Source organism: Lynx canadensis, chromosome E2, assembly GCF_007474595.2.
Source record: "Lynx canadensis isolate LIC74 chromosome E2, mLynCan4.pri.v2, whole genome shotgun sequence".
Taxonomy (NCBI): domain Eukaryota; kingdom Metazoa; phylum Chordata; class Mammalia; order Carnivora; family Felidae; genus Lynx; species Lynx canadensis.
Window position 1 is genome coordinate 36,189,000 of NC_044317.1, and position 23,224 is coordinate 36,212,223.

At 37.0% G+C, this 23,224-nt stretch overlaps 1 protein-coding gene across 3 annotated transcripts in view; it reads left to right on the top strand.

Annotated features, from left to right (window-relative positions):
• Positions 1-23,224, top strand: part of ITFG1 (integrin alpha FG-GAP repeat containing 1) — a 336,603-nt gene that overhangs the window by 68,148 nt on the left and 245,231 nt on the right. For all 3 annotated transcript variants that reach the window (XM_032591243.1, XM_030298124.1, XM_030298123.1), the window contains exon 7: positions 17,198-17,259. In XM_032591243.1, the coding sequence (XP_032447134.1) occupies positions 17,198-17,259 (62 nt within the window). The remainder of the gene's footprint in view (positions 1-17,197; positions 17,260-23,224) is intronic.

A 23,224-nucleotide genomic window follows, 5' to 3' on the forward strand; every position in this document is an offset into this window, starting at 1 on the left:
ATTTGGGTCATCTCCCTTTTCTTTTTGAGAAGCCTGGCTAGAGGCTTATCAACTTTATTTTTTCAAAAAACCAACTCTTGGTTTCGTTGATCTGCTCTACAGTTTTTTTTAGATTCTATATTGTTTATTTCTGCTCTGATCTTTATTATTTCTCTTCTTCTGCTGAGTTTAGGCTGTCTTTGCTGTTCTGCTTCTATTTCCTTTAGGTGTGCTGTTAGATTTTGTATTGGGGATTTTTCTTGTTTCTTGAGATAGGCCTGGATTGCAATGTATTTTCCTCTCAGGACTGCCCTTTCTGCATCCCAAAGCGTTTGGATTGTTGTATTTTCATTTTCATTTGTTTCCATATATTTTTCAATTTCTTCTCTAATTGCCTGGTTGACCCACTCATTCGTTAGTAGGGTGTTCTTTAACCTCCATGCTTTTGGAGGTTTTCCCGACTTTTTCCTGTGGTTGATTTCAAGCTTCATAGCATTGTGGTCTGAAAGTATGCATGGTATGATTTCAATTCTTGTATACTTATGAAGGGCTGTTTGTGACCAAGTATGCGATGTATCTTGGAGAATGTCCCATGTGCACTCGAGAAGAAAGTATATTCTGTTGCTTTGGGATGCAGAGTTCTAAATATATCTGTGAAGTCCATCTGATCCAATGTCTCATTCAGGGCCCTTGTTTCTTTATTGACCGTGTGTCTAGATGATCTGTCCATTTCTGTAAGTGAAGTGTTAAAGTCCCCTGCAATTACCACATTGTTATCAATAAGGTTGCTTATGTATGTGAGTAATTGTTTTATATATTTGGGGGCTCCCGTATTTGGCGCATAGACATTTATAATTGTTAGCTCTTCCTGATGGGTAGACCCTGTGATTATTATATAATGCCCTTCTTCCTCTCTTGTTACAGCCTTTAATTTAAAGTCTAGTTTGTCTGATATAAGTATGGCTACTCCAGCTTTCTTTTGACTTCCAGTGGCATGATAAATAGTTCTCCATCCCCTCACTCTCAATATGAAGGTGTCCTCACGTCTAAAATGAGTCTCTTGTAGACAGCAAATAGATGGGTCTTGTTTCTTTATCCATTCGGATACCCTATGTCTTTTGGTTGGCGCATTTAGTCCATTTACATTCAGTGTTATTATAGAAAGATATGGGTTTAGAGTCATTGTGATGTCCGTAGGTTTCATGCTTGTAGCGATGTCTCTGGTATTTTGTCTCACAGGATCCCCCTTAGGATCTTGTAGGGCTGGTTTAGTGGTGATGAATTCCTTCAGTTTTTGTTTGTTTGGGAAGACCTTTATCTCTTCTTCTATTCTAAATGACAGACTTGCTGGATAAAGGAGTCTCAGCTGCATATTTTTTCTGTTCATCACATGGAAGATCTCCTGCCATTCCTTTCTGGCCTGCCAAGTTTCAGTAGAGAGATCAGTCACGAGTCTTATAGGTCTCCCTTTATATGTTACAGCACGTTTATCTCTAGCTGCTTTCAGAATTTTCTCTTTATCCTTGTATTTTGCCAGTTTGACTATGATATGTCGTGCAGAAGATCGATTCAAGTTCCGTCTGAAGGGAGTTCTCTGTGCCTCTTGGATTTCAGTGCCTTTTTCCTTCCCCAGATCCGCGAAGTTCTCAGTTATTATTTCTTCAAGTACACCTTCAGCACCTTTCCCTCTCTCTTCCTCCTGTGGAATACCAATTATGCGTATATTATTTCTCTTTAGTGCATCACTTAGTTCTCTAATTTTCCCCTCATACTCCTGGATTTTTTTATCTCTCTTTTTCTCAGCTTCTTCTTTTTCCATAATTTTATCTTCTAGTTCCCCTATTCTCTCCTCTGCCTTTTCAATCCGAGCTGTAGTTGTCTCGATTTTATTTTGCAGTTCATTGATAGCATTTTTTAGCTCCTCCTGGCTGTTCCTTAGTCCCTTGATCTCTGTAGCAAGAGATTCTCTGCTGCCCTTTATATGTTTTCAAGCCCAGCGATTAATTTTATGACTGTTATTCTAAATTCACTTTCTGTTATATTGTTTAAATCATTTTTGATCAGTTCGTTAGCTGTTGTTATTTCCTGGATGTTTTTCTGAGGGGAATTCTTCTGTTTGGTCATTTTGGATAGTCCCTGGAGTGGTGCGGGACTGCGGGCACTTCCCCTGTGCTGTCTTGAATAACTTACATTGGTGGGTGGGGCTGCAGTCAGACCTGATGTCTGCCCCCAGCCCACCGCTGGGGCCACAGTCAGACTGGTGTGTGCCTTCTCTTCCCCTTTCCTAGGGGCGGGAATCACTGTGGGGTGGCATGGCCCGTCTGGGCTACTTGCACATTGCCAGGCTTGTGGTGCTGGGGATCTGGCATATTAGCTGGGGTGGATCGGCAAGGTGCAAGGGGGCAGGAGGGGCAGGCTCAGCTCGCTTTTTCTTCAGAGATCCACTTCTGGAGGGGCCCTGCGGCGCCGGGCAGGAGTCAGACCTGCAGGAGGGACGGATCTGCAGAAGCACATCGTTGGGTGTTTGCGTGGTGCAAGCAAGTTCCCTGGCAGGAACTGGTTCCCTTTGGGATTTTGGCTTGGGGGTGGGCAAGGGAGATGGCGCTGGCGAGCACCTTTATTCCCTGCCAAGCTGAGCTCTGTGGTCCGGGGCTCAACAACTCTCCCTCCCGTTGTCCTCCAGCCCTCCCGTTCTCCGAGCAGAGCTGTTAGCTTATAACCTTCCAGATGTCCAGTCCCGCTTGCTGTCGGAACACACTCCATCCGGCCCCTCCGCTTTTGCCAGCCAGACTCCGTGTCTCTGCTTGGCCGGCGGGCCGCGCCTCCGACCCGGCTCCCTCCCGCCAGTTTGTGGAGCGCGCACCGCCTCTCCACCCTTCCTACCCTCTTCCATGGGCCTCTCGTCTGCGCTTGGCTCCGGAGACTCCGTTCTGCTAGTCTTCTGGTGGTTTTCTGGGTTATTTAGGCAGGTGTAGGTGGAATCTAAGTGATCAGCAGGACGTGCGGTGAGCCCAGCGTCCTCCTATGCCACCATCTTCCCAGGATCCATTTAGCATTTTGAATGTATTGGTGCACTGCCTTCTGGCCTCCCAGTATTTCTGATTAGAAATCTGCTTTTAATCTTATTTAGGATCTCTTGTGTGTGATTAATTGCTTTCAAGATTCACTCTTTGTCTTTTGAAAGTTTTGATTATAATGTCTTGGTGTGGCTCCTTTTGAATTCATCTCTTTTTTTGGAGTTCATTGGACATCTTGGATGTTTATATTCATGTCTTTCATCAAATTAAGGAATTTTTTAACCATTAGTTCTTTAAATTTTCTCTTTGCCCCTTCCTCTCTTCTTCTCCTTTAGAGACTTCTACAGTGTCCCACAGACCCCTTAGAGATTATGCCTTTTTATTCAATCTTTTATCTCTCTGTTCTTCAGACTTAGTAATTTCCACTATCCTTTCTTCAAGTTCAATGCCTTTTTTTTTTTTTTCCTTCTGCCTGCTCAGATCTGCTTTTGATTCCCTCTGGTGGATGTTTTATCAGTTACTATACTTTTTAGCTCTAAAATTTTATCGAAGTTTATTTTTAGGTTTTCTCTTTATTGATATTTCCATTTTGTTCAGATATTGTTTTATTGACATTCTGAACATCTTCCTATAGTTCTTTGAACATCTTTAAGATGGTTGTTTTAAAGTCTTTGTTTACTAGATCTGCCAAGAGGTCTTTTTCAGGGACAGTTTCTGTTTTTTGGGTTTTTTTTTTTCCTTTGGGCTATACTTTACTTTTTCTTTGTATGCATTGTGAATTCTTACTAAACACTGGACATTTGAATCTAATAATGTTTTAACCCTTGAAACCAGATTCTTCCCCTTACCCAGGCTAACCGGTTTTTGTTGTTGTTACTGTTTATTGTTTTTGATTGTTGTAGGCTCTCTCAGTGCCAAGTGTCAACCTGAGGTGTAAACTTAAAGTCTTTTCAGGTTTCTTCTGGGCCTGAGCCTTTCCCTGAGCATGCATGGTCACTTTTTAATTTTTCCCGTGTATTCAGTTGTTTTTTAATGTCCTAGTCTTTAATGTATGTTTCGTAAATTGGGGAAAAAAAGAGAAAAATGCGGGTGGGGGAACTAACCCTTTAGATCCCCTGAAGTCACTGTAGCTGAAAGTGGGGGGGGATGCATCAGTGAGGGCAGGTGCAACAACAATGGCTACCCTCTTCTTTGCCTTAACCTCTGTGATCAGATACAGCAATAAGTGATCAGAGAATAGATTCCCGGTATTTGGAGGACAGGATCCTCTTCGCCATCCCCAGCTTCTGCAAACTGTTGATGTTGCTTCAGGAACAGGTGCACACTACCTTCCATGGAGCTGGGAATGAGAGATGAATGGCTGATACTGGGCTGGGAGCTGAAATAGACCAAACTTAACTGCAGTTTACCATCCATGCATTCCTCTGGAAATTGTAAGCCTTTGATAGACTACAGAATTCCAAAATAATTACATGAGACAGATTCTGCCAGTGTAGTTGTTGTCTTGGTGGCGAGACAGGTTCTTGGTGCTTCCTACTTTGCCATCTTCCCAGAATCATTTCCCCTATAGTCACTCTTAACTGAATAAACTTGAAAAGATCAATTCTGTAAGCAATTATAGAAAACGAAATTTGCCTGCTGCCTCTTTGCCATTCTTTCTTGTAGGATCTTTCTAATCTACCACAGACCTTCTCTTGAACTCCCAGAATACTTGAACACCAGCACAGCCCTTTGGATTGTGTGTATTGTGTGTGCAGCGTATCATTACATTACCGATTATTTAATTATACTGGAGGCTCAGGCCTCCATGCTCAGGCACCCTGAAGTATGACATAGTCAGAAAAGGAGCAGATACATTAGGCGGATGTGTCCTTGGCTGCTGTTAGAGATCCAGGAAACTCTGGGGACCAGGTGACCTTCCTTATTTCATCCTGAGCATCTAAGCTCCAATTGTCCTAAAATCACAGTGACACCACTTTTCTACTAGCTCTGCTTCTGTGTATTGTTTTACTTTTCCCTCTACTGGTTAGCTGGTTTTGCTCCTCAGAGGCTACAGCTTTGGACGTGTACACAGTGATCCTGGGATGATAGTAGTTTTAGTGGAGCTATCTTTGTCTCTCTCCCTGATCACACTCAACTGTTAGGCTAATTGCCAGCTAATTGCTCTGTTATTATTTTTTTAATCTTTATTTTTGAGAGAGAATGAATGAATGAATGAATGAATGCATGCAAGCAGGGGCAGAGCAGAGAGAGAGGGTGATACAGAATCTGAAGCAGGCTCCAGGTTCTGAGCTGTCATCACAGAACCCAACAGGGCTCAAACTCACAAACCGCAAGTTCATGAACTGAGTCGAAGTCAGACACTTAACCGACTGAGCCATGCAGGTGCCCCTACCTTGGGCATAAATTGCTCCATAGTCTCATGTAATTAACTTTGGACTTCCTTGCAGGTTAGTTTTTTTATGTCAGTGTTTTAGGTTGTTTACACCCCAGAAAGGCTCTTATTTCTTCTTTCTGTAATTCTCTCTGCTAAGTTATCCTGTGTGTGGTTTAGGATGTTTCTTTCTTGAAGACTGATAGCCTACTCTTAATTCCTTTTTTTCATTGGTTTTGAGTGTGCCCTTAGGCTTGAACTTCCCAACTTTCTGTTTCAAATAAAGTCAGTTTTTTAGACAAGAGCTTGGGAGCTCTCTGTGTGCCTCTTGCCTCTTCTCCTAGGTAAAATCTTTGAGCCATGGCTCCAGAGTTGGGAGCCAAGACAGTGATTCTGCCAGTGACATACCTGCTTTAGGAGCAGAGCACAGGTTGAGGATGGTAGCTTCTGATCCTCTTGGCTTACCTCTCTAGCATAGAACCAACACCCTACAAATGAGCTGTGGTGCAGGTGATCAGAGCACCACTATTTTATATGTGCTCTGCCTTGGGAAGATTCTCCTAAGGAGGAGGCCAAGTTGAAAAGAGATCCCCTGACCTCTCAGCTATTCTCACTTGAAATTTAGCCTCTGGAACAATTGCTGGGAGAGGTAAAAAAAAAAAAAAATACTGGCACCTGGCCCTCCCAGTAACATACCACAACCGTTGATTACTCTAGAAGAATAAATTGGTATAGAGGAATAGATTGTTTGGTAGCTGGGGAGAAAGGGAACCCTCTGTTTTGGCTCCATACCTGCCTAGAGCAGAGTTTTCTGTCACACTGACCTAGGATGGGAAGGGAAAGAGCTGGTTGTGGTTCAGATACCACAGATCTCACTATTATTGAGTTTTAGTATATTTTTTTATGAGATGTTTCTCCATCTGCTAATGGCTTTTTATAACAATGTCCAGAGACTTTCAGCAGCTGTGGGTTTTTTAAATGATTTTTACCCCTGGGTTTTTTTCCCTGCTTGTTTTGCTGGGGAGCAGGTCTGTGACACTACCTCCTCATGCTGTGATCCAGAGATGGAACTTTCACATTTAGTAGGCATTTGCCAACCTTAAGGAGTCCATCATAATGCCAGACCGTGGTTTTTGTTTAAGCCTATGGCCTTGAATTTTGTTGTTTGCTTTTTCTGGTGGGGCTTTTTCAGGATAAGGTTTATAATGATGTTATATGGGATTCTGTCATGTTAGAGATTATTCTGTAAGTAAATATAATAAATTTACAAAGCATCATTAGAACTTTCCTATCTGGCTTAACAAGCCTTTCCTTTTCTTAATTTTGACAGTGTTTTAATTAGGTTTTCAGTTTTAAATAATGAAGTTCTGATTCTCATGTGAGGCCCTTTAACATTAAAAAAGAAAGGTTAACTCTCTCCTTACTGATGTGAACACTCTTAACATGACCTATAAATAACATTCTGCTATTACAATGGGCAGAGAAGACATACTTAAAAGAAGGTTAATTAGAGGTTTAATAGACACCATAAAGTTTACTATTTGCATTACAACTGTCCACTTTCCATATCACTAAATATGTACTTTTGGAGCTAACATAAAGTTTTTAAAATTATTTCATGTAGCTATTTGAAAGGAAGCTTTAATGCATTTAATATACATTTAATTTTTATGTTTACTCCCTACAGTGCTTGTTTCTACTTCACAAATACATTTGTAATGTCACATGTGAGATTTGGGTACTATTTTAATCAAATTCCATAATCTTGAGGAAATTATTTACTTCTCAGAATTACCATTAACTTCAGATTTTGTATAGCTGGAATGGGTATATAAGCAATTTTTGTAATTATCAAGCATACTTAGTATGTATGTTATATCAGTAATATAAGCTTTACCTAATACTTGCTTCTGAATAAGAGAGGGTTGTATGTCTCATTATTTTAATTGCTTTAACTTGAATTTTTTTAATTATCTGATTGTTTGGTTTTAACTTATTCCATATATGAGGAGTTTTAATACAATAAAACATCATGTGTTGGTAATGTTAGCACTTCACTGATGTGAGTATTGTAACTTCTAAAAGTAATTACCTGTTAAGTTTCTGACCATACAAATGTCACCTTCTCAGTGAAGCTCTCCCCAAATTCATCTAAGCAGTCAGTGAGTATCTCTGTCAACTCAGTTCCCATGGTACACACATGTATAATTCTAGCACAGCCATCACCAGACGTTATTTGTCTTTCTACATCTGTCTCCCCCACAGACAAGTTCCTCAAAAGTAAGGAGTACGCCCCCTTTGTGTTTATCTAATACCTAATTAAGTCCCAAGTGTATCAGAGGTGCTCAAAAGATGTTGAACAAGTGGGTGGATATGATATGAAAGAAATCTTAAAGATCATTTAGTTTAACCACATCATTTTATAGGCAAGGAAATGAAGCCCAGAGAGGTTAATGCTTTACTTTTTCCAACTTACTGGAATTTATTACACTTTAAGCATTTTATCACCACACTGCTCTATATTTAGCAAAAGTATTCCCATCTAATATGTTCCAGAAATGTGATGCATAGAAAACATATAAATGAATTCTCTCATGAGGGTCACTGTTATTCTAGTTTGCAGAAAGTTCTTCTGTGGTGCTTTGAAGGAGACTAGGATGGGGGCGCCTGGGTGGCTCAGTTGGTCAAGCATCTGACTTCAGCTCAGGTCATGATCTTGCAGTTCATGAGTTCGAACCCTGCATTTTAGTGCACAGCCTGCTTGGGATTCTCTCTCTGCCCCACCCCCACTTTCACTCACTTGCTCTGTCTCAAAATTAATTAATAAACTTAAAGAAAAAAAATCCCTATAAGAAAGAGACTGGGACCAGGTAAGAAGAGAAGCTGGCACACAATTGAAGAGTTCCTAAATGGGATGGGGCATAACTGCCTACTGTTAGAAGTTTGCCTTTGAGTGACTATGAGCATTTCGAATAATTCCTTTTGTATGGTAAACTGTCCTACACATGGATTTACAAGAGGAATAATCTGATGAACTCTTCTGACCATATGTATTGTGTTTTGCAGTTCAGTCTGACATAGCCATTATTAGAGAGATCAACAGCTTCCACTCATAAATTTTAGAGCATTCATCACCTTGATTGAATCATGCCACTTGAGAATTAAATTACTTTCAAGTTGAATTTGATTTTAAATGTCTAGCAACTGTTTTTGTGAGCAAAATTGAGGTTTCTTCTCTAACCCAAACCCCCTGAGTAGGAGAAGCCCATTGTGTAGCGAAAATTAAGAATTCTGTTAAAAATGATATAACTCAGGAGACAAAAATCTATAAAGGATACATTTGTGGTCCTTTAAAGGTCCTTTAACATCATTATAGACTGACACACAATATTTTTTTCTTTATGCTTCTACACATAAGTTGTTTGTTTTTTTTTTTAGCTTTTATTGAAATTCCAGTTAGTTAACATACAGCTTAATACTAGTTTCAGTAAAATTTAGTGATTCATCACTTACGTATGACACACAGTGCTCATCACAAGTGCCCTCCTTAATACCCATTACCCATTGAGCCCACCCCCAACCCACCTCCCCTCCCCTTCATTATTCTCTATAGTTCAGAGTCTATTTTATGATTTGCCTCTCTCTTTTTTACCTCTATGTTCATTTGTTTTGTTTTTTAAATTCCACATATGACTGAAATCATACGGTATTTGTGTTTCTCTAACTTACTGAGCATAATACTCTCTAGCTCAGTTCATATCATTGCAAATGGCAAAATTTTATTTTTTGATGGCTGAGTAATATTCCATTGTGTATATATATACCACAACTTCTTTATTCTTCAGTTGATGGACATTTGAGCTCTTTCCATACTTTAGCTATTGTTGATAATGTTGCTATAAACATCAGGGTGCGTGTATCCCTTGAAACAATATTTTCATATCCTTTGGGTAAATACACAGTACTACAATTGCTGGATCATAGGGCAGGTCTATTTTTAACTTTTTGAGGAACCTCCATACTGTTTTTCAGAGTGGCTGCACCAGTTTGCCTTCCCACCAACAGTGTAAGAGGGATCTCCTTTCTCCACATCCTCGCCAACATCTGTAGCTTAATCTTTTTATTCAGAGGAAATAAGTACTCAAAATTCCAACATGTCATGTAAGTGCTGTGTAGGCAACTGTTGAATAATTAGCAACTATGACGTCTTCATAAATTCGTAAATGAGACAAGTAGGTGTGATAAGAAAGGCTCAGGATTTTGGAATAAAAGGACTAATGGAAGTAGATTGCCTTATTGTATAAGTCAGGTGGATGCAGGTTGATGTCATAGCCCTGAGAAAAAACATCAGGCCAAATGCAGTTCTAAGATTTGTGTTATAAAACATTCATTTCAAATTTACTTTAATGACAGTTGATGGAAAATCTGAAAATCTTAGTGGTGATTAATGCCAGGTTCTTGTTCTCCAGTTCTTTCCATCATTAAGTATTATCATCTCTAATGAATTCTTTACCTTCTGAAACATAGAGAACTCTTCTAGAAGATGAAGTGTCTTCTCATATTGGAATTTTGAATCATAATGTCTGTTCACCCATAGAAACATAAGATTTAAAACATTAAAACTGCACACTCTCTTGGATCCTTTTAAGACCCTGACCTCTTAGGAGTAGAGGAAATACGTGACTTCAGTTGAAATATATGTATAAAACACTAAAGTTCAGAACATTGCTAAGACTTATTATTAACTTATCATAATTACCTTGAACACATTTCTCTTAAATATTCAACGTGCAACTTCTGAAAAACAAATATCCTGTGGTAAAAAATGTAAGTAAAATATATCTTCATTTGTTAATAATCCTCGTCAAAGGCAAATTATAATCCCCTTAAACATTCAATTTCAGGGTGCTTACTAGGCCTCTCTCATCATTTGTTGCCAGCAGCCTATTACTTCAAGTTTATTTTTTTCACCTGAGATTTTTGTGTTCCTACACAATCTGAAATAAATAAATTCAAGGTTTTTTTTCTTTCTTTCTTTCCTTACAACAAAAGTACTTCTGGTAAAGATTTCACTGATGAGGGAAGGTGGGCAGGAGTTGTTTATCATTTACCCATGATTTTGGGCTTCCACTCTTATAATGTGTTGCTATGTTCCAGAGTGTGCTAAGTCTTATCTTGTGTACATACTCTTAAGTTGGAGGTAGTCAGAGCTCTCTGCTAAGTATAGTGAATCTTCATATGGGGCCCAGTGTTTCAGGATAGGAAAAAGAAAGGGAAGTCTAGATAAAAGGTTATGAACTTAAAAAATTGAAAAATGATTCCTAGAAATGTATACTTTTTCCTAAGAACATTGTCTTGTGAATGGACACCCATTTAAACAGCTTCCTCATGTCTTATTAAATTATTGCATCTGTACAGAATATGATTTGGCAGTATTATTTGATATAGGGAAATATAGGAAGGAGGGTTGCTTCTGTGTAAACAGATATATAAGCAAAGCAGGCATCTATCAAAGGTTTCAATCTAGTACCTGTGGCTGAAACTGGAGTCTGCAGACATGTTTCTGATTTTGTGCCTCTACTGCTTAAAATGTTTTGAATTAGATCAATATTTTTAAAATATACTTTTTCATATTTAAGAAAACCATATTTCCATACCTGCCATTGCCTGGAGCTAATTTGTTGCTGTCCTCTTTGGTCAGTGATAGGCGCTTGTTACTTCTTTTAGGTCTCCTACTTCCCACTGTATCATCCATCCTGAGACCAATATAGTCTCAGGTGTTAAAAGTGGGGCATTTGATCATCTTGGTTGTACTAGGGCCTGCTAACTTATTTAATTTGGGGCATTGTGCCTAACAGTGTGTAAGTTGATGACCTCGGAACCGCAGAGTGCAAACTGCTGCTGGGAAGGGGAAGAGCTCATTTGTCTTCACAATTTCAGCTGTCATGTGGCTTTCAGTGTGCTTTTCTTTGAACAAGTGGAAGCAGGGGAAATCTGTTTTTATTCTACACTCTTATGCTGATCTTTGCTATAACCAGGCCTGAGAAATACTGGACAGTATTATAGAACAGATGGAAACATGAGCTTAGCATGTCCTCCTGGCTCAAGCATTGAAACAGCAGAAACTATGATATTGCTTTGAACCATTCTTTGTGGAAATATCTGATGTGATGCTTCCAGGAAATACTAAAAATGTTTTATTAACTATATTTTTCCAAATGAACCATAATATATACTCCTTTGGAAATATGGTGACTTTCACTATTCAAGGAGACTTCATGCAGGAAGTCTAAATGACATTATGAATACTTTTTAAACATTTCCACCAAAATATGTTTTTAAACCATCAAGACTTAACACTGAAAGGGTACAGTGCCAGAAATTACAGTTTTTAACCTCTTCCTTCATATCATACATAGTATATCGAAAGGGTGTTAGGTGCCCATTACCATCTAACTTTAAACTTTAATCACAGTCATAAAACTTCGGAATTTTCCTAACATGGTTTAGTTTGCATAGTCAAACTTCCAATTTAAGTTTTTAAAACTCCTAAGTGGGCTTCCTTTTGATGCCAACTTTAACCAGAAGCCTTTTCATTTGAAAAGAAGACTGCACTGCACTTGGCAATGTTTAAAAATGCAGTAGCTTACTCCTTTCAAGCTGTGAATGGAGATAATTGAAGCAATACCATTTGATGTTTTTGTACACACTTACTTGACTATGAGTCTGTGTTTTCTGGAGAAGAATGCATGTGCATTGAATAGTTTCACTATTTTACTTGTTACAAGATTCTAATGAAAAAGGATTTAATTGAGTTTGGGGTTTATGCCCTGAATTTTTCACTAACTCATGATGTGATCTTTTGTTAAAGATTATTTCTTCAAGTGAGTACCAGTGATGTCAGCTATCATCATACTGTTTCTATTAGCATTTTAAAAATTAGCTTCCAAGACAGGAAAGGCAAATCCAGATCCAAAGTATGGTCTACTCCTATAAAGTGAATTGCTGCCTCTTCTAGGATGGAAGGGATCCAATGTAGTCACCTTGTCCCCAACTCTTTATTCTGCTGCACCCCATACTCCACTGCCTGCCCCACCCTTTACCCCGTCTTGATCAAGCACTCTCAGAGTATAGTCTCATGCATACTGTCCTGGCTCCTACCACTAAATGTTAGCTAGGTCCTGGACTTAATTCAGGCTACAGTTCTTTTTCCTTTTCATGTCTATCCCATTCCTGGCCAGATTATTTTGTAATTTAACCCCACTTTTTGGCATAGTGGCCAGGAGAGAAGATGAGACAGACTGTAGGAAGTGGGAAGCATGTTGCCCAATGGCAGCAGAATCTTCATCATCTTTAAACAAGGGAGAACACTAGCATTTAGGAGAAACTTCATCATTTTCAAATAGGAGCCTTTAACAGTTCCTAATCCATGAAACAAGTATCATTCTTTCCTAAGTAGGGCCCTAACCTTGCTTAAGGTTAAGACCTGCTTAGGTTGAGAATTTAACCTTCTTGGGAGCTCTTTTACTCTTACCATTAAATCCTGGTCTTGGTCTTCAGCCCATGTTTGCCCTCCTACTGCAGGAGATGAGAACCTCTTTAGATGCTACCCAAGAGGCCCTCTGGCTTTCACACATAGCTTTTAATTTGTGAGCAGTCATTGTTAGCCTTTGGTCTCTCCTGTATTTCCTCAGGTAAGCTTAGCAACACCTATCTAATTCCACTGTCCTTCTGGTTAGTATTTACCCCTTTTTCTCAAAAAGCCTGAATGATCACACCCTCTAGTGCATTCCTTTCCACTAGAATACCATCCCAATAATACCAGTAAAAGATAGTATGGCCATCTGTGCACTGCTTACCCCTGTGAAAGAATCCTTATTGGCAGTCCCTTGTTAGGTGATCCAACTCCAAAATCTTAGTATCTGCTTTTTCAGATCTCTTGGTATCAGTTGTTGTAGATTGCATTTCCTAGGATGTAGGCTCTGAGATGGAAACTAGTGTGCAAGAAGTTTAATTTTAGGGACTGCTCTGGTAGTTGGTACTGCTGGAGGAAAAGGGAAGGAAGCAGAGTTGGGCCATGATTTAGTGTCAATAAAAGCCTCAACTGACCTTGGGCTTCTGAATGTGCAGTGGCCCTGAAGAGTTGTCCTGAGTTATGGTGAGAGGGTCTTGCCTTTATTTCTCTGAACTGATTAGTTATTGGATGCAGGTCAGGCTACAACGTTTGGCAGAGTAGCTCTTTTCACCCAGAGGTGTTCCAGAAAGGGCGACTACAAAGGGCTGTCTTCCAGTAGCATTTCCAGCAGCTGAAGTAGTAAGTCCTTCATCCTAAGAGGGGACCTGCGTGGCATGTCACAGCACCCACTACAGTTTCATTGGGAACATTACCTTTCATTATATTGTATGGATTACTCTCAACCATGTAGGAGGGTGAGAACTTTGTTGCTTTGTTGACTAAAATTTTTTTCTAGCTATTATTTCGTTCTCATTTCATTCAGAGTCAGAGGTGATTCTTCATATTGAATTAATAATTGTCTCTTTTTCTCCACCTAGTGAATCATTTATTTTTCCTATAACCTTTTTTATACAATTGAATAGGGAAAAGATTTTTTTAATCTGTTTTACAAGGTACTTCTAATCCTTCATCTCACTTTACTGTATCCCAAAATCTTAATAAATACCCCATGAAGCTATGAAAATAGAATCAGCAAAAGTTGTGGTTATAGTTCAATTTTCTAACTATGAATGAAAGAGCAAAAAGCTCTTAAGTTATAACCTTTTATACAAATATATTGAGACAAGTGCAACACCAACAGAAAAGAAAAAAAAAACAACATTTTGTGTTATTTTTCCAGGAATGATGAGAGGTTGCTGGTAACCATCCACCCCTCCCTTCTAAATATCCCTGCATGGCCATTCATGGTAATGAAATAGCTCTTCCAATCCAACAAAGCTAACTGGTTTATCAAGGCCACAAGTCTATGATCCCTCATCAGAAAGATGACTTCTCATCTATTCTCAAATGCATTAAGAATTTCAACAGTGTAATGCTTTCTCTTTGAACAAATTCACCTCTGTTATATAATAATAGCATAATTATCCCTTTTTTTATGTCTTTCAAATAGCTCAGAGCTTGCACTGACATGGCTCTAAGTGATTCTTAGAAATCTCTGTGGCTGTTAATCCCTAATCACTTCCTTAACCTGATCACCCACCTTTTCAGATAATATAAAAATTAACAGCTTTTAAACATTTTTAAGACTGTAGTCACTATAATCAGTCATACTTAATTTTAATGAAATGCTTTAACAGAAGACCATTCTTTTCCCAAGACTCTTTAAAAAGGCAATAGAGTAACTATTTCTAGTTTAGTTTTTGTATTTGCAAGAACCACTATATATATTGAATAACTAAATGATTCAATATATATATATAACTATATATATATATATAACTATGCATATATATATATACACACACACACTGTATACAGTGGTGTATGTACAGATATATATGGTATCATTTAATTATTAAACAGTCATTTGAGCACATATTATTTCCAAGCGCATAGGAACCACAAAGATAAAAACCAGTTAGGCATGACTCCTCCTTCAAGCAGCTCAGGAAAGACAGATGTGAAATCGAAATATCATGGTATCTTGTAATAACCCTTGACAGATATCATAGTGGAATAACAATGGAGGGAAAGCTGTGCCTAGAGAGAGGAATGGCCTCAGGAATGGTGGGGATACCAGATGGCTATGATGTAAAAGGGTACTACAGAAAGTCGATTTCATGTAAGGGAGTAGCAGGACATGAGCATGGAAGCTTAGGTAAGTAGGCCTTTTTCACAGGGGGAGAAGAGATCCTGGAGGAGAAGGAATGAGATCAAATTTGCACTTCTGATTTTTCATCATGCTGATGGTAATGTGGAGGGTATATGGAAGGAAGAGAGCATGTTGGCTGTAGGTATATCATCTCACAAATCTCAGGTATTCTATGGGATTTTTCCTAAATGAGTCTGGAAATAGACACTCACTGGGAGTGTATGTTTGATGGAGTAATGAAGTTACCTTCATTAAAGACTACATTTGTATGTCCACAGGCAAAGCATCTTAGTGTAAAAATAAACACAGAGAAAAACATAAAGAATAGTTCCACTTACTTGGAATCAGGAGTTTGAGTATAACAAATTCTCACAGTGAAGAATATTCCTTAGTTTTTTGGGGATTCTATGAAAATTATTATTATAACTATTATATAAATTAGCTTCATGAAATTCATATGAAAGCTGTACAGAAAACACATTAAAATGTGAAGGATATTTCTCTTAAACGTATTTAATGGTGCAAAAAAAAGAAAAAAACGTTTCTTTAAAATAGTCATGGTCTGCATATCACCGAGTTAATTCCCATTTTTAAAGCATAGAAGAATAATGTTATTTTAATATTCCTGAGTCAACTCATCATTTTGAAATTTTGTATATTCACTAAGTAAAATTGTCATTATGCAAATATAATAAATACTGCACTAGAATAGATTTGCAGTTCACCTGACCTTTGTTAATAGGATGTTAGATTTGACTGTCAACCTATTCTTCAATAAATTTTATTAAAATCTTGCACTTTCCAATAAAACAGTTTTGTTTAGTTGGACTATATAAGGACAATTCTGTTCAAAATTTGAATATAATTTGTTGTTCATCTAACATGAGTACTAAAGATTTTTGTGCTAAAATACTGTTATTTAAAATAATTCTGAAACCCAGCTATGACATATAAGGAAACATAGCTTTTAAGTTGAGAAAGCACAATGTGATTCTGACTAGAATATTTTTTTTTTAAATTTTTTTTTTTCAACGTTTTTTATTTATTTTTGGGACAGAGACAGAGCATGAACGGGGGAGGGGCAGAGAGAGAGGGAGACACAGAATTGGAAACAGGCTCCAGGCTCCGAGCCATCAGCCCAGAGCCTGACGCGGGGCTCAAACTCACAGACCGTGAGATCGTGACCTGGCTGAAGTCGGACGCTTAACCGACTGCGCCACCCAGGCGCCCCTAGAATATTTTTTTTTTTTAATATAGTCTACCTTAACCTAAAAATGTGTGTCATAAAAAGGTTAGTATGCATGGCCACTCTTATTTTTTTTAATTCAAAAATGAAAATTTTTATTATTTTTTAACTTTAAAAAAATTTTAATATAATTTATTGTCAAATTGGCTTCCATACAATACCCAGTGCTCATCCTAACAAGTGCCCTCCTCAATGCCCATCACCCACTTTCCCTGCTCCCACCCCCCATCAACCCTCAGTTTGTTCTCTGTATTTAAGAGCCTCTTATGGCATAACCACTCTTAAAAATAAAGAATGCTTGGGGCACCTGGATGGCTCAGTCGATTAAGCATCTGACTTCAGCTCAGGTAATGATCTCATGGTTCGTGAGTTCAAAGTTTGAGCCCCGCATCGGGCTTCTACCATTAGCGCAGAGCCTGCTTCAGATCCTCTGTCCCCCTCACTCTCTGCCCCTCTCCTGTCCATTTTCTCTCTCTCTCTCTCTCTCTCTCCCAAAATATAAATAAATATTTTAAAAAGAAAGAAAGAATGCTTTTGAAGGATTAACACCAAATTCACCCTTTAAATACATTTTCCTTAATTTACAAATACAGGATCATCTGCTTGCTTTCTTTGATGGGATCAAGCTCCTTAAAATATAGTTTAAAATATGTTTAAGTACAACTGTATTAACTATTTTTATGTATTGCATTTCTTCCTGTTTTAAATGTACACATCAGTAACAACACTTACAATTCTATTATTTTCCTTCTAGATTTGTTCCTCACGACATTGTCTGCCTCTAGTACCTTCCAGTTTGAGATATGGGAAAATGTGGTAAGAAGTCTTTTCTTTGAAGCATTTTTAAATGATGGCTTTCAGTAAAAGCACACAATTTTAGAAAATAAAATGAAAGTAATCACTTGGTTGGTTGGTTTCAACAATAAATAGAACAACTTTAAGAGCCTTTGGTTGCATTGCTGCATTCAAACTGCTGAATATTGCTGAAGGAAATGATTCATTCAGCATCAATTCCTCTGCAGGTTTTTAGGCATGACTGCCAATTAAACCAATCAGTCTGCCCTAATGTGAATGTTAACAGGGCCCCTGCTAGGCTGTCAGCTGTTGAGAGAGGTTACTATCATTTAATTTGTCAGCATGATGGTTTATTGAAAAAAACCCTTTTTTAAAAGACTAATTTTTCCTCCTTGCCTTCAGGCTTATATAAAATAATAAGAACAACACACACTAAACTGACTGCCAACTTGACCAGGATTAAGGAGTCTTTCCCAATATATATATATTTTTAATTGCAAGTAGAAGACTCCCAAACTGATGATTTTATTTTATTTTATTTTTAGCTTGATGTAGATTGTATGAAATATTAATTAATGAAGAATAGAACACTCTAAGTCTTAAAATTGAATTTCATGCTATGTAACAGAAGACAGGATTTGAGGACGGGCCAAATTGGCCAACTGACTTTCATCAAGTAATGGTCAAGTATTGAACCTGACTTTCCTCATATGCAAAACGAGAATAAGAGTGTCTGCTTCATGTAATGTGAAAGTGAAGATTAAATGAAACAATGTGTGTGAAGTGCCAGGTACCCAGTAGAAACTTAACAAATTGTAATTTTAGATCTCTCAATTTCTCATCTATTTACTGATGATTGTGTTTTATTCAATTCAAATTAAACCCATAACATTTTACATTTTTTATTAAATATGGATGGAAAATAAGCATATCTCAAAAAATGTACAGTACAAGTTTGTGGAAGGAAGTTCATTATTAGCCTTCAAGTAAAGCATAGTAATTGATGTTGGTCATGACTCAAATTTCTTCATAGAAGGAAACTAGGATGAGTGGAGAAGCTATGTGTAGATAAGAGCCGGACTTCTAAATGCTACTTCTACAGTAAACAACTTGATCCTTCTTTTTTCTTAACATGGGAAAAGTGAGAAATATAACTAAACCAGAACAATTTATTTTTCTTTACTTTTTAAAAAATTAATTATATTTCTTCTACTGATATTAGAAATATGATTGTTATATACTTAATTATTACTATAAATTAAATCTCCCACTGCTGGGGGATATTTGTTTTTTAGGTGGCCTTGAAAACTATACCTAAAGTGAATCTTGAGGTATTAGATATGAGAAAATCAATCATTTTGATTAATTTATATCCATATGGAGGACAAAAAGCCTCATTGCACATAAATATAAGGTGTAATAAAATTATGAAATACTTTTAACTGTTTGATATCCTCTCAGCCTAGGCTGATTTTCTTTTGCCCTAGGTTAGATTTTTTTTTTAATTTAAGTATAATTAACATTGAGTGTTATGTTCATTTCAGGTGTACAGTATGATGATTCAGCAACTCTATACACTTCTAAGTGCTTATCAGGATAATTGTACTGTTAATCCCCTTTATCTATGTCAGGCATCCCCTCACCCAACCTCCCCTCTGGCAACTAGTTTGTTCTCTATATTAAAGAGGCTATTTTTTAATTTCTCTCATTTTCTTTATGCGTTTGTTTCTTAAATTCCACGTATGAGTAAAATCATATGATATTTGTCTTTCTCTGACTAATGTTTTTTATCATTATACCCTCCAGAGTCATCCATATTATTGCAAATGGCAAGATCTCATTTGTATTTATGGATGAGTAATATTCCATTGCATATATACAACACCTCTTCTTTATCTGTGAATGGATACTTGGGTTGCTTCCATATCATGGCTATTGTAAATACTGATGCAATAAACATAGGGGTGCATATATCTTTTCAAATTAGTACTTTTATTTTCTTTGGGTTGATACCTAGAGTGGAATCCTTGGGCCATATGGTAATTCTATTTTTAACTTTTTGAAGAACTTCTATGCTGTTTTCCACAGTAGCTGCATCTATTTGCATTACAGTCAATACACAGAGCGTTCTTTTTTTCCCACATCCTTGCCAACACTTGTTATTTCTTACGTTTTTTATTTTAACCATTCTGACAGGTGTAAAATGATCTAATGATCATTTTAATTTCCATGATGATTAGTGATGTTGAACATCTTTTAAGTGTCTGTTGGCCATTTATTTCTTCTTTGGAAAAATGTCCATTCAGTTCCTCTGCCCATTTTTAAATCAAATTATTGGGTTTTTTGATGTTGAGTTATATAAGGTATTTATATATTTTGGATATCAACCCCTTTTTGGATATCATTTCCTATTATATCCCATTGGATAACTTCTCCCATTCAGTAAGTTGCCTTTTTGATTTGGTGATGGTTTCCTTTACTGTGCAAAAGCTTTTGATGTTTGGTATAGTCTCAATAGTTTAATTTCGCTTTTGTCTATCTTGCTTGAGGAGAGATATCTAGAAAAATATTGCTACAGCCAATGTCAAAGCAGTTACCACATGCTTTCTTCCAAGGAATTTTATGGTTTCAGGTCTCACATTTAGGTCTTTAAACTGTTTTGAATTTAATTTTTCTGTATGGCGTAAGAAGGTGGTCAGTTTCACTCTTTTGCATTTAGCTGTCCAGTTTTCACAATACCATTTGTTGAAGAGACTTTCTTTTTCCCATTATATATTCTTACTTGAACATATAAGTGTGGGTTTATATCTGGACTATATTCTGTTCCATTAATCTATGTGTTTATTTTTGTGCCAGTGCCACACTGCTTTGATTACTATAGCTTTGTACTCTATTTTGAAATCTGCGATTGTGATATCTCTAGCTTTCTTCTTCTTTCTCAAGATTGCTTTGGCTATTTGGGGTCTTTTTTTCATTCCATACAAATTTAGGATTGTTTGTTCTAGTTCTGCGATAAATGTTATTTGTATTTTGATAGGGATTGCATTAAATCTGTAGACTGTATAATGGAAATTATAACAATAGTGGGTCTTCCAATCCACAAGCATGGAATACCTTTCCATTTGTTTGTGTCATCATCAGTTTGTTTCATCAGAGTTTTATAGTTTTTGGAGTACATGTCGTTCACCTTCTTGGATATGTATATTTGTAAGTATTTTATTATTTTTGGTGCAGTTGTAAAAGAGATTGTTTTCTTAACTTCTCCTGCTGCTACTCCATTATTAGGGTATGTAAATGCAACAGATGTCTGTATATTAATTTTATATCCTGTGACTTTACTGAATTCATTTATAAGTTCTAGTAGATTTTTTGTACATATTTTAGTAGGTTTTTTTTTTCTATACGTATCATCTGCAAATAGTGAAAATTTTACTTCTTACCAATTTGGATGATTTGGATGTCTTAGTGCCATGGCTAGGATTTCCAGTACTATGTTGAATAAAAGTGATGACTGGATATTCTTGTCTTCTTCCTGATCTTAGAGAAAAGCTCAGCATTTCATCATTGCATATATTACCCATGAGTTTTTCGTATATGACCTGTATTTTGTTGAGGTAGGTTTCCTCTAAAACTACTTTGTTAAGAGTTTTTATCTTGCATAGATGTTGTACATTCTCAAATGCTTGCTGTGTATTTGCTGATATGATCACATGGTTTTCATCCTTTCTCTTGTTAATGTGACATATCATATTAACTGCTTTGAAAATATTAAACCACCCTTGCATCTCTGGAATAAATCCTCTTAATCATGGTGAATGATTTTATATGTATATTGGATTTGGTTTGCTAATATTTTGTTGAGGACCTTTCCATCTATGTTCATCAGAGTTAGTGTCCTATAATTTTCATTGTTTGTAGTGTCTTTTTCTGGTTTTGGTATCAGGGTAATGCTGGCCTCATAGAATGAATTGGATGGCTTTCCTTTCTCATCTGTTTTTTGGAATAGTTTGAGAAGATTAGGTATTAACTCTTCTTTTAATGTTTGGTAGAATTCATCTGTGAAGCCATCTGGTTCTGGACTTCTGTTTGTTGGGAGTTTTTTGGATATTGATTCAATTTCACTGCTAGTAGTAATCGGTATGGTCAAATTTTCTATTTCTTCCCGATTCAGTTTTAAGAAGTTATAGTTTCTAGGAATTTAGCCATTTCTTCTAGGTTGTCCAATTTGTTGACATATAATTTTTCACACACCCTTCTCTTATAATCCTTTGTATTTCTGTGGCATCACTTGTTATTTCTCCTCTTTCATTTCTTTTTATTATTTAAATTTTAGTTAACATACATTGCAATATTGATTTCAGTAGCAGAATTCAGTGATTTATCACTTATATGTAACACCCAGTGGTCATCACAACAAGTGCCCTCCTTTTAATACTCATCACCCATATAGCCCATGTCCCCCCCAGTTCCCTCCCTCAACCCACAGTTTGTTCTCTATCATTAAGATATCGTTTGTTGTATTGTCTCATGCGGTTTGTTTCCCTCTCCTTTTTCTGCTTCCTGTTTGTTCATCTGTTTGGTTTCTTAAATTCCACATACGAGTAAAATCATATGGTATTTGTCTTTCTCTGATTAACTTATTTCACTTAGCATTTTACTTTCTAGCTCCATCCACATTGTTGCAAGATTTCATTCTTTTTGATGGTTGAGTTCTATTCCATTGTATATATATATACTACATCCTCTTTATGTATTCATTAGTCAATAGACATTTGGGCTCTTTCATAGTTTGGCTATTGTTGATACTGCTGCTGTAAAAACATTGGGGTGCATGCATCTACTCAAATCTGTATTTTTGTATCCTTTGGGTAAATACCTAATAGTACACTTGCTAGATCATAGGTAATTCTATTTTTAGTTCTTTGAGAAACCTCCCATACTGTTTTGCACAATTGCTGCACCAGTTTGTGCTCCCACCAGCAGTGCAAGAGGGTTCCCCTTTCTCTGCATCCTTGTCAACACCTGTTGTCTCTTGTTGTTAATTTTAGCCATTCTGACAAGTGTGTGGTGATAATCTCATCATGGTTTTGATTTGCATTTCTCTGATGATAAGTGATGCTGAGCATCTTTTCATGTGTCAGCCATCTGAATGTCTTCTTTGGGAAAATGTCTATTCATGGCTTCTGCCCATTTCATACCTGAGTTGTTTGTTTTTTGGAGTGTTCAGTTTGATAAGTTCTTTGTAGATTTTGATACTAACCCTTCATCAGATACGTTGTTTGCAAATATAGTCTCCCATTCCGTTGGCTGCCTTTTCGTTTTGTTTCCTTTGCTGTCCTTTTTATCTTGATGAAGTCCTAATAGTTCATGTTTTCTTTTTTTTCCCTTTCCTTTGGTGACATGTCTGATAAGTTCATGTGTTCGAAGTCAAAGAGGTAGCTACTTGTGTTCTCTTCTAGGATTTTGATGATTTCCTGTCTCGCATTTAGGTCTTTCATCCATTTTTGTGTATGGTTTAAGAAAGTGGTTTAGTTTCACTCTTCTGCATGTCGCCATGCACTCCTCTTTCATTTCTGATTTTTTTATGACTCTGGCTAAGGATTTATCAATATTTGTTGATCTTTTTAATATATCAGCTTCTGGTTTCATTGATCTCTTGTTTTTTAATCTCTATTTCATTTACTTCTGCTCTAATCTTTATTAATTCCTTCTACTGGTTTGGGATTTTATTTGTTTTTATTTTCTAGCTCCTTTAGGTGTAAGGTTAGGTTGCTTATTTGAGATTTTTCTTGTTTCTCGAGGCATCTATTACTGTAAACTTCCTGCTTAGAACCGCTTTTGCTACATCCCCAACATTTTGGATTCTTGTGTTTTCATGGTCATTTGTCTGCAGTATTTTTTTATTTTCTCTTTGATTTCTTCCTTGATCCATTCATTGTTTAGTAGCATATCACTTAGCTTCCATGTATTTGTGTCCTTTCCAGAT